At 42.7% G+C, this 16545-nt stretch overlaps 1 protein-coding gene across 1 annotated transcript in view; it reads right to left on the bottom strand.

Moving 5' to 3' along the window:
• The window catches only part of ATP10D (ATPase phospholipid transporting 10D (putative)), a 63822-nt gene extending 50570 nt beyond the window's left edge, over positions 1–13252 (bottom strand). The window contains exons 1-3 of the mRNA XM_019526407.1: positions 12920–13252; positions 9624–9818; positions 3736–3940 (exon numbers count right to left, since the gene is read on the bottom strand). Of these exons, the coding sequence (XP_019381952.1) occupies positions 3736–3940; positions 9624–9818; positions 12920–13191 (672 nt within the window). The 5' untranslated portion in view covers positions 13192–13252. The remainder of the gene's footprint in view (positions 1–3735; positions 3941–9623; positions 9819–12919) is intronic.
• Between the last annotated feature and the right edge of the window lie 3293 nt (positions 13253–16545).

Below are 16545 nucleotides of genomic sequence, written 5' to 3'. Positions count from 1 at the left end.
CTGGTATAGGTAAGAAATTATGTTGTGTGTCACAGGTAGCTATCTGGATGGAGATAAGTGTTTGTGTTTTGAGGCACAAGCAATAAAGTCAGGCTGTAGACCTGTTTCTTGCCTCTTTTACCAGTAGCCACCTGCAAACCTACCTGTAATTTAGGTAACAGCTGACCTCCTGCACAGTGGTGATGGCAGACCAGAAAGACCATCATAAGGGGAGGGTGATGTATCACTCAGTTCAATTAAGGCTCCATCCGCTCAGGAGGATAATATTGTAAGACTCCACACAGGAGTTGGATTTCTAGGACGTGTGTAATATGAAGGAAGCCCTTGAAAAGCCCTGATCCTATAGGATGTGAACATACTGAATGCAACTGAATAGGAACATGGCCTACTGATATTGCTGCAAGATGGACATTGAAAAAACTATATGCCAATCTAGCCTATTCCAGTGGCCTGTAGTTAAGGACTTTTGGTATAAGAGCCTCAGCTGGGTCCAAATTATGTTGGACTGCCTATACGAGGAACTGTTTCTATTTGGAGGAGCTAGTTTTCATAGACAATGTCCTTCCTGTTCTGTAAGAAGATTTTATGAATCTGTTGAGAATACTTTCTATCAGTAAAGCTCAGCCGACATTATAAGTCATCATGAGATTGGGAGGGCTGGTTGACTGTGGCTTTCAGTTATCATGGCTGAACAAAACAAGACATAAAGGAAGTCAAAAGGACATGTGCAAATGGTCAGACACCTGGAAATGTCTTAGCCAGTAGGAAGCCATCAAGGTTTTCATAAGCTCATCTCATCTAACCTTGGATATTACCAAGGGAATCAGGTAAAAAGCAACAAAAGGCCTGAAGAAGACAGGAAGGCATCTAATGAGAAGCCTAGTGTTCCAAGTACTTTTCTGAAGCAGAAGTTTGGGCACTTGGGGCTAAATCTGAGCTCACCCACTAGCTATCTAATGTGTAGCTGCCTGCACAGTGCAAATTGGGTATCTGTTCCAGCCTCTTGGAGAAGGACCTGCAAGCAGGGGAAGCCCCATGTAAAGAAGACTGGTGTCTGCCCTCAGTACTGTTTATAGAGTGTTCCCAATGACTGCAATGCAATATGCATGAACAACATTACAAGGAAGGACTTCTCCCCTGATTGGGTAGCATCCTCCTCCCTGAACGACAGTAAGGCTTCCTCTCGCTCATTTTCATCCTGTATTCATTATGCTTTCTTTCTTGGTTTCCTAGGCTCTAGTCTCAACAGGAAGGCACTCTTACTTCTATCTGGTGTGTGGTGTTCCTCTTATACAAAGTGGTTAGGTTGCTCTTATACAAAGTGGAAGGTCAGCATTTAAATCTGTTTTGGGGGAGGTGAACCTAAAAGTTGGGTATTGTGGGTCTCTCCTGTCCTAGTTGGGAGAACAGGGAAAAGGATACTTCTGGGCTGCAGAAAGCTCTTGCTGATACATGCCCTGGTAAGTTTATCATCTGGGTGTGAATGAATGCCTATTATGTTTCCCCTTAAGCGTGCTGTCCTAATTTCCAGCTGTTTTATAAGCATCCTTTGTCCTCTGAAGTGTCCAAAGAATGTGAATTGATATTCTACTGTGACTCCCATGTGTTTTCAATGGGACTGGATAGTAAGCAATTTCAAAGTATACATTCTGCCTGTCAAGAACTAAGAACCAATGCTTAAGGAGAATAATGGAGGAAACTATTCTAATCCTTCACCTAAGAGAAAACATATGAAACAGGATGTTCTGCCTCTTTAAGAGCCTCAGGCTGCCAGCCCTATTCCATTATCAGACCTAGCTGTGAATAGGTCAGTTGATCCTAAGAAGGGCTTGGAGTTTAGCTGCAATACAGAAGTTACAAAGAAACTGTAGGTTTTTCCATTATGTCCCACAGCAAGGGGACTAGAAAAAAAGGAGGAAGAAAGAACAAATAATATGTCCTGACCCATGGTGGGCATAGGAACAGCTTTGAATGTTGAACAGTCATTGAGGTTTCTCTAATGTGACAGATGCCTCCATCTCTAGAATATCTGCAATGTTCAAAGGAGTGAAGTATCAGTACTGGTGCTAGGGACTTAACTGGCAGACAAAGATGAAAAGTCCACTTGTAATGAAGCAGGATGCCGTTGTTCCTGTAGTCAAGCTGTTTCTGGTAGACTGTCATAAATCAGGGAAGCTGATGGAGAAAGTGGTCTTTTCCTCAAATGCACGACTTACTTGCATGAGATGGTGGATACCAGTAAGCTCAGTGGGGCAAAATTACCATGCTGTAGTGGGAGTATTCAGCATTCTTTGTGCCAGTGTCTGTATTGATACCAGTAAGTGTCTTGGTACAATTATGCTTCTGATTCTTTCAGTGGTATTAGTACTAAGCTGATCCTTGGAGCTGGGATCAGAGTTAATCTTTGTTTCTATACTGAAAATGGCTCCTCTTCACCAGAAGTTCAAGTTTAGCTGGTTTTATTCTGAGTCTTTAGGTAGGCAGTCTTTCTGGGAAGTCCTGGCTTCCCATTTTAAGTTTCTTTTCAGATCAATCCCTCTTAGTGTTGGACTTCATCACCAGGGACTTCTGTTGCCAGGGTAATGCCAGGAATTTTCTTGGCATGGTCTTCTCTGCATTGGTCCTTGCTATTATTCTTCTACTTGATGGGGCACTAGACAAAACTGACTTGTTTAACACCCATACTCTAGAGCTCGTGTCTTTAGGATCAGAATATCTCTTTAGCCATTACTGTAGAAAAGCAAATGTCAACTGTGTGATTTGTGCCTTGTTCTTGCCAAAAATTAAAAGCACTTAGGAGATAACTGGATATCAAGCAGACACAGCAGATGCCTTTTCCACTTAAAGTATCCATCTTTCAGTGTCAAGAATTCATTGGAGAACAAGCAGGCAGGGCTAGACACCTAAAGTTTCAGAAGTTCTGTACAGGGTGCATGTATGGAGCTGTACACAGGGGGGACATAAGTATTCCATGCAGATTGGTTAATAGTCACGACAATCATATGCATCATAAAACTTCCTAACCTTTCTGGGTTTCTGACATATGAAAGAACTTAGCCAGAGCTAAGAACTTAGTGAGTTAAGCACTGTCCAGGTTCTGTCATACTGCCACACGCACTTAGAGGGAACTAAGGGAGGGTCATGACTAACCTTCCCTCCCTCTTGTATGAGTGTATAAGGAGGCACAGAGCACACCGCTCTTTAAAAAGACTTTGATTTCACATGTCTGAGGCATGTGTATACCCACAGTGGGATTCACAGTGAAACATAATAAAAAATTATTTTTACTCAGAGTAACTTAAAACGAGACATTCTTAATCTGAAATGTGTGTCCACACACAAATTTGCCCCACAGTAACTAAGAAGTAAAACTAAAGTTATTTTGTATGCAAACTGGGTGTAGACAAGCCCCACTTCAGCAACTAATGAAATGAATGAGAAGGCTTTTTAATTGAATCCATGGGCATGGAACACCAGTTTTCTTAAATTATTATGCAAGAGGCAAGGATTCCTTAGGGTGATATCTTTTACTATGTAGTTGAGATAAAGTTAGACAAGCTTTCAAATGTCAGACATCTTGCATTCAATAGCTTATCCAACTTTAACCCAACTACATCATTGGTCCAATAACCAGTATCACCCTAAGGAATCATTGTATCTCATAATTTCTGGACCATCGCAGCTGAAACATCACTCTTACAGTATCTTAAATTATTAAAAATGCACAACTGTTACCTGCTCTGCAAATCCTCTCACCACCTGCCTCTGCTTTAGATTGGTCTCTCCATCAAGTCCTGCTGTTTCGATGTGACAGATCCCGTCTGGATCAGTAGAATATAACAGCACCATATCAGCAGGAATTATTTCATTACATGAAAGTCGAATGAAGTCCCCAACATTAACATCTTTCCAGCACTGATCTATGTATTTCTTTTCTTTCCTGAAATATACATAAAAAGTAAAATAAAAAATTCTATCGCCTAAAAGAACTTACTGTTAGTAGAAGATGATTACAGTACAAAGTGTATACACAGTTAAAAAAAATACTTAGTCCAAACCCATATATACAAAAGTGCCTGTAAGCCATCAATGCTCATGAGACATTATTAACTTAGGGTAAATGTATTCTGTATGAGAATTTAAACCATTGTATTCATTGCCTAGGATGTAAGTCAGCGAAGAATTTAGCTCTATGTTTTTTATTTCCTAGGAGAAAGTAATATTCACTTTCAAGCTATGAAAATGAAGTGGCGAATCTTCATCTCCTTTCCTAATTACCCTTCCAGAACAGCTGTTCTTGTTTCTTAGTTGGATGGGCACCTATCAATATGTTAAAACAGTCACCTGCCAATTCACTGATGTTCAAAATAAAATTCCACTTGGAAACATCCATACTGTATGTAAATATAATATAGTATACTACCATTCACTACTTCAGTGCAAATCTGTGTGTAGTCATGTATTTTGGTTTAAGAATGCCCTGTTTTGTGTTACTTAAGTGAGTGAAAAATAATTTGTGATTATGTGTCAGAAAAAGATGTGCATGTGTACACATGCACATGCATGTGCGCACACACACAAACGCTGCTGCTTTATCTCTTTGACCTCTGCATTAAGCAGCATCAGGCTATTACAATTCCTGGAGTGAAGTCTATAGAAGTTCATGGCTCTGAGCACTTTTCAGAATTGGACATTGTTATGGAATGAAAAACAATCATAAGCAATAATTAACTTTCCATCTTTGCCTGCTGTTTAGTTTTCACCTGAGGCCACTATCCTCGTATGTAATCAGAGCTGATTACTGGGAACATCATTAGGATTATGAACAAGATTCGGATTTCAAGTGAGGAGTAAGCACCATTGGATGACCTGGAGGAACAAATGTAAAGTGCATGAGTACAGGTGGAGGCAGTATTGCTATTGTCTGATGGGATCAAGTTTTGCTGTCTGAGGGGGCATTTACATGTCGCGGTATGGAAACATTGCCACGGCACAGTACATGTGACTTCTCTGCCATGCACACAGCACATGGTTAAATTTCACCGCTTCACTGCCACAGCAGCATGCTATACCCAGAGAGCACACCACTATGGTGACGTAGCTGGTGATCGCATGCAGACACACATGATCACTACATCACCATAGTGTGCTGCACGGCAACGCTGCACATCACTACGTCGCCATACGGCAATGTGTATATGCACCCTGAATGAATGTTTGTGGGCTGCTCTCTGTGTAGCCAGAAGGCATTTTTGGTGATGAGTTACATTACCTTTAGTAATGGCAAAAACATTTTGCCGAAGATTGGTCAACCCTAAGAGATCGGCCGATGTGCTAGTTTTGTCTGGCTTGTCATATCTATGTGCTAGTATTGGGTACAAATTTAATAACAATAATAAAAAACCCTCCGCCCAATAAGAAGAAAGCTTCATATACTAGACTTTATACATAAAAATTGGTGCTAGTATATCTTTAAAAATGCAGGCCTGAAGCAAGAGGGCACAAATAGCATGAAATTAAATATTTTACTGACAGCTAAAATCAGTTATATAGAAGGGCTGCAGAACATAGTGAAAACCATGCTAATTTCTGGTGGAGGAATAATGCATCCTAAGAAAATAAGTGTCAAAATGTAACTATACACCTTGATGCATTGCATCTTCTCAACAAGACTCTTTACAGTGCTATTTCTGAAATGAAACCTAGCAAATCTAGATTGACTTGCCAGCCAACATTCAAAGTTGTTTAGCCATTTTTCTGTCATGCTCCTGTCTAGAATTCTCAAGGCCTACCCTACAGGACTCATTAATATTAATAGCTCTGATAATGTTTACATTCTCTGACAAGTCACAACGTACCATGAATTTGAAAATGTGTTAGGTTGCTCTGCTAGCAAATACTATATTAAGACTATATTAAAAGCATGCATCTCTTAGCACTAATGATAGATGTGCTTTAAAATGTGTCTGTATCACATGAGGAAGGGCATTTTGTGCCTGAAAACTTGTCAAACATCTCTCCCAAATGTTGGTTGCAATAAGTGATATCATAACAAAAAATCCTTACTTCTCACAGGAACAGAGATGCATTTATGTCCAAAATTAAAACATTTTTTATTAAACTGTAGAAATATTAATGCACCATACATTTTACACAATTACCGTGTAAATTAAGAATCTATAAGATAAAGAGGGCTCAAACATCTAAATGTGGCTACAGAGGGGTTCTTGGAAGGATCAATTCCTGAAAAAAATTAGTTGGGAAAGATATCTGAATAACATGGATATAGAAAGATAAAAGGGGACTTTACAGATAATGAGTGATTCCCAGCCATTTACTGGGGGCTGTGAGTGCAAAGTAGGTATAATATTCACCAAATCTGAATTCTTTGCTTGCTCAGTTGATTGGTGGCAGGGATTGCCAAGGCTTCTGCCAAATGTAACATGGTCCTAATCATTCCAATGTGTTAAACACTACAGCATTGTTGACTGATTTAAAATTTATGCCCACTTTGCAAGATGCAAAAGACAATGCAGAATCAGGTGAAGGAAGAAGTTAGTGATTATTCTAAATTCTTAAGCCAGGATGAAAGACGGTCTGCAGAGCACGAAAGAGAGATGAAAGGAAAGGTAATGAAATGAATGATGTAGTTTGGGGTGACTTTAGGGAAATGAGGACAAGGAGCTAGCTCTGATACAGTGAGTGAAAGGAAACCCATGATTAAATTTGATGTGAAAACAACTTAGGTCAGGGGATACAATGGGAATTCTTTAGGGAAACAGCCTTTGCATTTTTCCCTGATAATAGGGTAACAAAATAATAACTAGAGGTGGAATAAAGCATAAGCATTATTGTCTCACCTGAGGTTTTTGCCTACACTGTTCCCTACCATAAAATTATCAAAACCAACTTGACTATGCTGACAGTGTTGAATATCTGTGTTTACTAGATGGTAAGAATATGGACAGTTAAAAACAAGAAGAAAAAGTGTAGCCATTGCTTATTTAGTGAATTCAGGCTGAAAACATAATTCCTTATTATGGTTAGAGAAGTGGGCGGATCTGAACAGGATGCAGTTCAACAAGGACAAGTGCAGGGTACTGCACCTGGGGAGAGGGAACCAGCATTATGGTTATAGGTTAGGGGCTGACCCTCTCAGCAGCACAGAGGCAGAGAGGGATCTTGGAGTCAGGATTGACTCCAGGATGAATATGAGTCGCCAATGCGACAAAGCAATAGGCAGAGCCAACTGCACCCTGTCATGCATCAACAGGGGCATCACTAACAGGTCCAGAGAGGTCTTGCTCCCCCTCTATGCGGCGCTGGTCAGGCCGCAGCTGGAGTACTGTGTCCAGTTCTGGGCGCCGCACTTCAAGAAGGACGTGGAGAACCTGGAGAGGGTCCAGAGGAGGGCCACTCGTATGGTTGAGGGCCTCCGTGGCCAGCCCTATGAGGAGAGGCTGAGGGACCTGAATCTCTTCAGTCTCCGCAAGAGGAGACTGAGGGGGGATCTTGTGGCTGCCTACAACCTTATCAGGGGCCACCAGCAGGGACTCGGGGAAAGTCTGTTCACCAGGGCCCCCCTTGGAGTCACCAGGAACAATGGCCACAAGCTGAGGGAGGATAGGTTTAGGTTAGATATTAGGAAGAACTACTTCACTGTAAGGGTGGCCAGAGCCTGGAATAGGCTTCCCAGAGAGGTGGTGCTCTCACCTTCCCTGGAGATCTTCAAGAGGAGACTGGATAGGCACCTGGCTGGGGTCTTATGACCCCTGCCACTGCCAGTGCTCCTTCCTGCCCATGGCAGGGGGTCGGACTAGATGATCTGTCTAGGTCCCTTCCGACTCATTGATTCTATGATTCCTTTTGTTTGGTGACACAGTAATAATTACTGGCTGAAGCAGTTAGCAAGTCAGGATTTATGGTAGACATGCCACAAATAAACCCCATACCCTCCTTGCGTACCTCCTTTGATTCCCTTTCTCTGCCTCACCTCCTGCTCTTTCTGCTCCCTGCCCTGTGCCTCCTGCCCAATCCACTGCTGTGCTGCCTGCCCCTCTCCTATCTGCTATGTACCACACAGAAAGGTTGCCTGTGCCACTTGTGGCACATGTACCACAGGTTGCCCACCCCTATGCTAGAAGGTTAGGGGGAATCTACTGGAAGAGAAAATTGCATCTGTAACTGAGGAATTCAAATTTAACAAATAAATTCCCAGTTTTTATTTAAATTATCTTGAAAGAATAAAATTCCCTTTTCTTTAAAATCCTACACTGTGGGTTTTCATCTTTATAAGATATAATAAGAATGGTAACCAGACGGCATCTTCCCTTTCCATAGTTTGAGGAAGAGGAAATTTGAAGGGCCTGAGAACAAATGACAAAATGTCCTCTCCTGAAATCTAGCAGAAAGCCACTGCTAAAGTTTCTGCCAGTTGTAACATGATCCTAAAAACTCCAATCAACTGAACACTGGACACATCTACACATTCATTAATGTGCTTTGGGTAATGTGCATTAAATTTAGTACCTCCATTGTGAGGTACTAGAAAAAGGCGCATTAGCCTATCTTAATGAGCATTAGCTAAAGAAAACAATTTTTTTGTGATGCTTCAATGTGCATTAAAATAGGCTAATGCACATTAAAGTGCGCATTTATACATGCCTACTGTAGCGGTTGAGACTGATTTAAGCAACTCTTTGCTAGTCCATCTACATTAATGGTATCTTACGCTGGCTTAACTAAACTGATTTTAAATCAATGTCACTTAATTTAGCACCTTAACTGATGCACGCTAAATTGATTCAAGCAAGAAGTAAACCTGTTTAAATGTTTACATTTTTTCAACGCTATGTACTCAAAATTATAACAAGTCCCAAGCTGAACTAAAGTACATGGAAGCAAACTGTTTTGTCATGATATGTGATATTATTTATTCAACTACCTACAGAGAAGAATGGGAAACAAGGATTACCATATTTTCTTGGATACCACATGCCTCCCAAATAAGATATGCACCTTGTTTTTGGAAGACATTATGTAGGAAAAAAGTTTTACAGAGCTGTGGCCTACAGCTGGATTTTTCACAAAGAAACTAGGCTGGAAAAAGGCTTCCAGTTTCTCTGTCTCTTCCAGCAAACAGGAGAGAGTACAGGCCAGTATTAATCCTTTCAAAACCACTCTCAATTTGGCACCAGTTTTTGGCAACTTTTATCCCATAAGTGGGGTATAGGGGATATGTAGTACTGTGGGTACCACCACAATATATGCAAGTATTAAAAGGACAGAAATTGCTTTCAGCTCTCTAATTGCTGAATTTATTCTTGTTCCAGTCTCCAGTTATTACAACTTGAATATTTTCACTCTTAGAAATGTGTTGTAACTATGAATTCTTCTGTTATCTTGGTTTAAGAGTGACTTATTTCAACTGAGCTTAATTTGACTTGAACTCAGGGTAGGCTAAACTGAAATAAGTTGTCCTGAATCTAAAATCAGAATGTGTCCACATGGTCAATCCAGAAAGCCATTTTGAAGGTTGTTTAATCTTACTGATTTTTATATGCATCAATATATTTAATTATTGATCAATAACAATATAATAGGAACAGAATCTTGTTACTTACCTACTGTATACTTTTGTTAATAAATTGTTTATCTGTTTATCTAACTTGTATTTTGAGTAATCCTCAATGCCATCCTTTACAGCAATAATTGTGAGAACCACAACTAGAGGTAGCATTGTAATTTCTTTCTGGAAGGCTTCCACCAGTGGGACCCAGTTTAGGACAACTAAAAACAGGAAATACAAATTGGCAGCTCTGGAACAAAGAAGAGATACAAGAATTAGCAGGGGAACGAAGTTAAGGAGGTAAGTAAAAAGGAGATTAAACCCAGGTAGTGATCATTAGTTGATGTTAAAGCAGTTTGCTATGTACCTTCAAAACAAGAACATGTTTTGTACTGTTTGTTAGAAAGAGACATGGCATTTATGTAGCTTCAGGAGACAGAAACTGAACTGAGATTTTACTGTGCACCCAGAATCTCATAACAACACCCTCCTCACAGACCATACAGTTCCTAAAACTCACAGTCTGTTTATAGGTAAGTAGCCTATGGTCAGCAAAGGTCAACATGCTATTAGACAGAAGGCAAGAGAGGATGGCATCTTAAAGACTAACTTGATCAGGAAGTCATAATTTTTTGCAGGGGACAGCCTACTTTGTCAGATGCTTTGTCATAACTTATTCTTTTCTGAACAAGTTAGTCTCTATGGACAGATCCAGACATACAGGCACATGTGGTTTGTGGCACTGCAACCTGCTTTATGGCACCACAAACCACATGTGTTGCACATTAAACTGTGCACCACATGTATCATAGTACCATAGTAGCTAGGGTCAGAAGGGACCTAAACAGATCATCAAGCCCAACCCCCTGGCTTGGGCAGGAATGGATGCTAGGGTCATATGACCCCAATCGGGTGTCTATCCAGCCCCCTCTTAAAGACCCCCAAGGTAGGAGTGAGCACCACTTCCCTTGGAAGTTGGTTCCAGGTCCTAGCCACCCTAACCATAAAGTAATGCCTCCTGATGTCCAGCCTGAACCTGCTCTCTATCAACTTGTGGCCATTATTCCTAGTTACCCGGTGCGGTGTCTGGGGGAACAGGGCATCTCCTATTCCCTGCTGATCCCCTCTGGTGAATTTGTACACAGCCACCAGACCCCCCCTGTCAGCCTTCTCTTGTGGAGGTTGAATACGTTCAGGCCCTCTAGTCTCTCCTCGTATGGCCTGCCCTGCTGCCCCCTGATCATGCCAGTGGCCCTCCTTTGGACCCTCTCCACATTGTCCACATCCCTCTTGAAGTGTGGCACCCAGAACTGGACGCAGTACTCCAACTGCGGCCTGACCAATGCTGCATGTAGCGGGAGGATCACCTCCCTGGACCTGCTTGTGATGCATCTGTGGATGCATGACAAGGTGTGGTTAGCCTTACTGACAGCTTCCTGACATTGGCGGCTCATGTTCAACCTGGAGTCAACAATGACTCCAAGATCCCTTTCCACCTCTATGCTGATGAGAAGGGTGTTCCCCAGCCTGTAGATATGCTGCTGGTTCCTTCTCCCTAGATTCAGTACCTGCACTTGTCCACACTAAACCCTGCACCATATGTGTTGCACATTAAACTGTGCACTGAGGCAAAATTTGCTGCCAGAATTTCCCCCCAGAGCAGGGTGCTGCTCTCCAGCTGGCTGGGACACAGGGTGCCTCAGCTCAGGGACTGCCTCCCAGCTAGCCCCACATTGAGGCACCCTGTGCCCCAGCCAGCCCCACCCCGCCCCAGTACATGGAGTAGTGGGACACAAACCACTTGAGCAGGGACATGCACCGCAGCACAAAGTAGTGGCACAAATTTGTGTCACTACTATTTGTGCTGCAGCAAATGCATGTCCTTACTCATGTAAGTGTGGCCTAAGGTGCCACCCAACACTACCTTCTATCTGACTTCAGACTAACTCGGCTAACTACCTGTCTATGCTATTAGATGACATTGCTCTCTTACGTTCCAGATTATGTAAACATTTAGCTAAATCCACTTGTCTCCGTATCGGTTTAGCAGAGCCATCCAGTTGGCAGGCTACAAGCAGTTAACTCACAGCATGTGGGGTCCTGCCTGGGCACTCTCCCCATGACCCTTGCTGTGGCCTGGATCTCTGGGTTCCCACTTCTTCCTCTTGCTTCCACTTCCTGCCCCCCACCTAAGGAGGCAGACCCAAGAGACCCTCAGACATTAGACAGCCTTGACTTATCCTTGACTTCAACACTGAGAGTGGCATGGTTACACCAATAGTATTTAATTAAATTTCCTGAAAAAACATCCATGACCTCATACAGAAACATGAACACGTATTTGCTTAGTCACTTCCCTGGAAGTTTCAACCGTATTGACAACAGCATTCACACCTCCAGATATGCCCGCTACCAGTTATAGATTGTGCTTAGTGTTGAAGGAAAATAAAGGAGCATTATGATCATGCATTCTCCTCTCTGTCCACATGCTGCATAATCAAAATATTATTTTAAAAGAAATATTTCTGCATCAGTTGAAAAATGCATAGTGCTTCATCTGTGAACAGAAGTATATCAATACCACAGCAAACTTTTCATTCACAGCCTTCCTTGAAACCAGCTGACAAAGTAAATAATTTATATTGTGTTTAATCAGGGAAGGAAAACAACTTATGCCTTCTGGTCTTAGCTGACAGGCAAAGGATAAAACAAGCAACTGACGTAACAAAGGATGCAGAAGAGGAGAAGAATCAGTTTATATAAATCATCATTTGAGAACTTTTAGTTTTTAATTATTACAGCAATACCTTTCCTGTACATTTTGTAGAGTCACATAAAGATAATTTAAGGCACACTTTTTTCACAGATTAAAACATTATGAAATAACTGCTTCTGGGCCTCCATAAACCTTTTCTAGTGAGTTTTTCCACCTCCCCTTTGCATGGCTCTTCAAACCACCAAGCCTCTTGCTTACAATCAAGATTGAAGGGTAGTTCAAGAAAGAGAGAAGCAACTTCCCCACTTCTGTATTCTACAGCTACCAAATAGGTTGGGAAGAAATGTGCCTGAAATGGTACAGCAGACTGCTCTGTTTCAGTCCTCTGAAAAGATCTCATTGGATCTCATCGGTCCAGAATAGTGAAAGGAAGCAAGAGATACCAAATCTGGAGAAATGTGTTATCCCCAAACTAATATTCAAAAGATTTGTATCATATTACAAAGCTGTTATCAAACTTAACAGAAAAGCAATTAGGAAAGGTGGTTAGTTCAGAAATCCTACTTGCACACGTTGATACATGAATGTCAAACAAAAAAAACCTAAACTCAAGGTAATTTTCGTGAGTCCTTTACCTGTGAAACTGTTCAAACAAGTTCCGTGGTATGAAGTTTAATAAAGTGTACTTTGTAGTCCGTATTCTGTTATTCATGTACAATTTTGATACCTTTTCATACTCTTCTTTAAAGTGTCCCAAACAGGGAATAACTATCCTATGTTTGCCAGTGGTTTTAGTTGACTGATAGCACTTGTCACTTGAGTTGCTGCTACTGTTGCTCCCATCCCGGCCTTCTGCAGATACCAGACGCTGCCAGTGATATCTGGCCCATCGGATAGGGTCAGCCATAGAATGTGAAATGTTTTGAGGTTCACGTGGTGTCTTCACTCTAACAAAATATTAACATAAAATTAAATGGTAATTCTGGAGAGGCCTTAAAAATACAAACAAAAAATTGAAAGTGAAAAACTATGAGTATAATAGTTAAGGCATATACTCAGATGAGTCTAAAGCAGGGGTTGGCAACCCCTGACATGCATGCTGGGCATGGCACACGAGGCCATTTTGCTTGGCATGCCACCACCAGCCCCAGCTCTGGGTAGCTGCTGTCAACCACGGAGCCCAGGCTGTTCCCAGCAGACGGCTGGGAAGCTGCAAGCCCTGCTGCAAGCAACCCAGGCTCCATCGTTGGCAGCAGCTACCCAGAGCTGGGGCTGGGTGCAGCAGGCAGGCTGCAAACAGCTGTGCCAGGCTCCAGCATCAGCTCTGTACCGGCACATGCTCCTTGGAGGGGACAGTGATGGGGGCCTGAGGCAGCACAACCCCGGTTTCTCTCACGCTGCTGGCACAGAGCTGATGGTGGGGCTCTGGAACCTGGCGCAGCTGTTTGTAGCCAGCCTGGGCTCTGGGCAGCTGCAGCAAGCAGCAGGCAGGCTGCAAACAGCTGTGCCGGGCTCCACAGCTCTGGCATCAGCTCCATGCGGGCGGTGACTGCGTGCACCCCTTTAAGATCCTTGGGTAGCCTTGCCAGCCTTGTTCCATTATCAGACCCAGCTGTAAGTAAAAGCCTGAAAGTGCTGCAAACTTGGTTTGTTAACCTTACTGTAAGAACCGAGCTATTAAGCAATTTTAAAAACAAAAGCAACTTGAATAATTTGTGTGTGGCCAGAAACCTCTGTTTCAATTGTGTAGTAATTAATATACCTGTCCTCTCTGTTTAAATTTACATTGAGAGGCTTTAATAGTTAACAAACTGCCAAAAAACAAAACTATGACCTCAGTATTTCTTATCTACGTTTGCAGGCACTTTGGTTAAAATATTGCCAGCCTAGTATTTCCATTTCCGTATTCTACAACACTATGGATTCCCTATAATGTAGTTTAAGATTATTAGTAATATTAATCTCTAAATAAAGCATCTAAAATTGACACTTTTTGATAAAACCAAGTGAGAATGATGTGCAGGATTATACACTGACCACTAAAAAACTATCCTGCATGTTCTTTACTCAGAAAATAGGCTAATACAGAATGTTAAATCTGCTATGACAGAAGACACCTTTTTGTAATATAATGTAAAGCATTTTTAAGTCTGAGCAGAAAGAATAGTTCTTTTAGTAGTAAACTGCCCACCAGCACCGCTCAGTATTCTGTGTATTGTGTTACACTAACACTTTTGCATATTTAGAAGTCTGTAGGCCCCATGGGGTGTGCAGGAAGAATGACTACTCAAAAGATTTGAGCTACTCTAAGATCTGAGATACTGCAGGATCACTTCTTGTCCACAGCATATGATCTGAAGCTGAATGTGATAAAACAAAGTAACAAATCCCGTTCATTTAAAAATTATAACATTTAACATTTCCAACAAGTTCTTCCTAAGGAGGTTTATGTTTCAAGGGGTGAGTGTGGATAGCCCCCACATGAAAATGCCTCTTTAAATGATCTCTTTACTTTGAATACTGTACATCAGGGGTTCCCAAAGTTTTTATGCCGTGACCTGGCAAACTACAGCCCAAAAGTGGCTGCGGCCTGGCAAACCGCAGCCCAGCAGTCACAGCTGAATGTGGCTGGAATTTCTAGCCAGATGACAGGTAAGGATACCCAACTCCCGGGGGGGCGGGGCAAACCCTGTGCTGCCACGGGCCCTGCAGAAGGAGTCATGGCCTCTCTGCCCAGCTCGGGGGGCCACGGTTTGCTGGTCCACAGCCACTTCTGGTCCAGCAGCTGACTGTGCTGCGGCCCGGCACCAGGCCACAGCCCAGGGAATTGAGAACCCCTGCTCTACATTATTACCAGCTATGGCACTGATTTCTCCTCTGTGTTGTTTCTCTACAGCTACTTACTCAGCCTTAGCTTGTCCAAACTAAAAATGTAAACCAAGCAGGCATTTCCTTCCCATGACCACGTAAAGCTGAGCCATAAAATTTCCAATTCTACCACCATATACAACTTCTGACTTAGATGACAATTTTGCTCTCTTCTCTATGTATTGCATTTGAGGGGCATCATGAAACAAATAGAACAGTGCCCCAACAAAGCAACCAAGCCTCAAGTTTTTTGGGCTATAGTTAACTGCAAAATCAAAAAAGAACGAATTCATCTGACAGCTGCATTTAAAAGAAAGTCCTCTTACCAGTCGTTACAATTCCTGGAGAACAAAAACAGCTTTATTAACTCCCTGAATCAGCATCACTACAAGAGTTATATGCAAGAGAGATCTGAAAATCTAGTTGAGGATTTGCCCATGCACAGCAGAATTCTTCCATATCAGGGGTGTTCAACTTCTGGCCCACGGGCCGCAGCCTTTGCATCTGACCTGTGGGGCTCCCCACGAGTCAGGAAATTTGGTGGTGAAGAAGCAGTGGCCATTAATACAGCCACTCTCACCACTGCCAAATCCCCAAACCCCAAGCCCCCATGATGGACCAAGCCAGGCTGCAGCCTCTTTCCCCACTGGGTTGAGTCCCCCCCCCCCACACACACTTCCAGATTGGAGATGAGCCATACCCCACTTCCCTCCCACACAGGACCAGGTTGGGGCCTGGCCATGGCCCCTTCCCCTTGCCTCTCCTATCCCCCCACCCTGCAGGGCCGGGGTGGGCCAAGCCATGTTCCCTTCCCTCTCTAGGGGGCTGGGTCAAGCTCTTTCCCCCTGCTGGGCTGCGCTGGGGCTGGCTTGCCCCCTGCCCCCATCTATGAAGCCAGATTGTGCCTGCTATGCGTTCCTGGACACAAGATCTGAAACACAGGCTGGATCTGGGCCATGGAGAGGCCAGGCACTGCCAATCGGACCCACTGGGCAAAAAGGTTGAGCATTACTGTTCGAAATGAATTAGCAGCTGTTAGAATTCTTGCCAAATGCTTCCCTAGCCAGCAGAGAAAAAGTGACTCTGGTATAATAAGCAAACACCAAAACAAAGTTCCTGCTCTGTTCACTTCAGCTTGATTCTAGCTGCCTCACCTGAACTGGAAAGTTATTTTTTTCCTACCATGCAGAGTTGCTGCTCTTCTGAGACTAAAAGCTTCTATTCTATAAGGCTGACCATCCAGTATGGTGTTTCTTTAAAACATGAGCCACAGCCCAAAGCTTTGATCAACAGTACAGTTACTTCTCTTGCAGGTTTCATGTATGTTTTCCCTAGCTGAGTCTTAAGGCATGGACAAATGAAACAATTACACTGGTTTGGGGGGGGGGGGGGG

Source organism: Gavialis gangeticus, unplaced genomic scaffold (genome assembly GCF_001723915.1).
Source record: "Gavialis gangeticus isolate Ggan-Ray unplaced genomic scaffold, GavGan_comp1, whole genome shotgun sequence".
In the NCBI taxonomy this organism is placed as follows: Eukaryota; Metazoa; Chordata; order Crocodylia; family Gavialidae; genus Gavialis; species Gavialis gangeticus.
The sequence above is the reverse complement of the archived record's forward strand: the minus strand, read 5'-3'. Positions and strand labels throughout refer to the sequence as shown.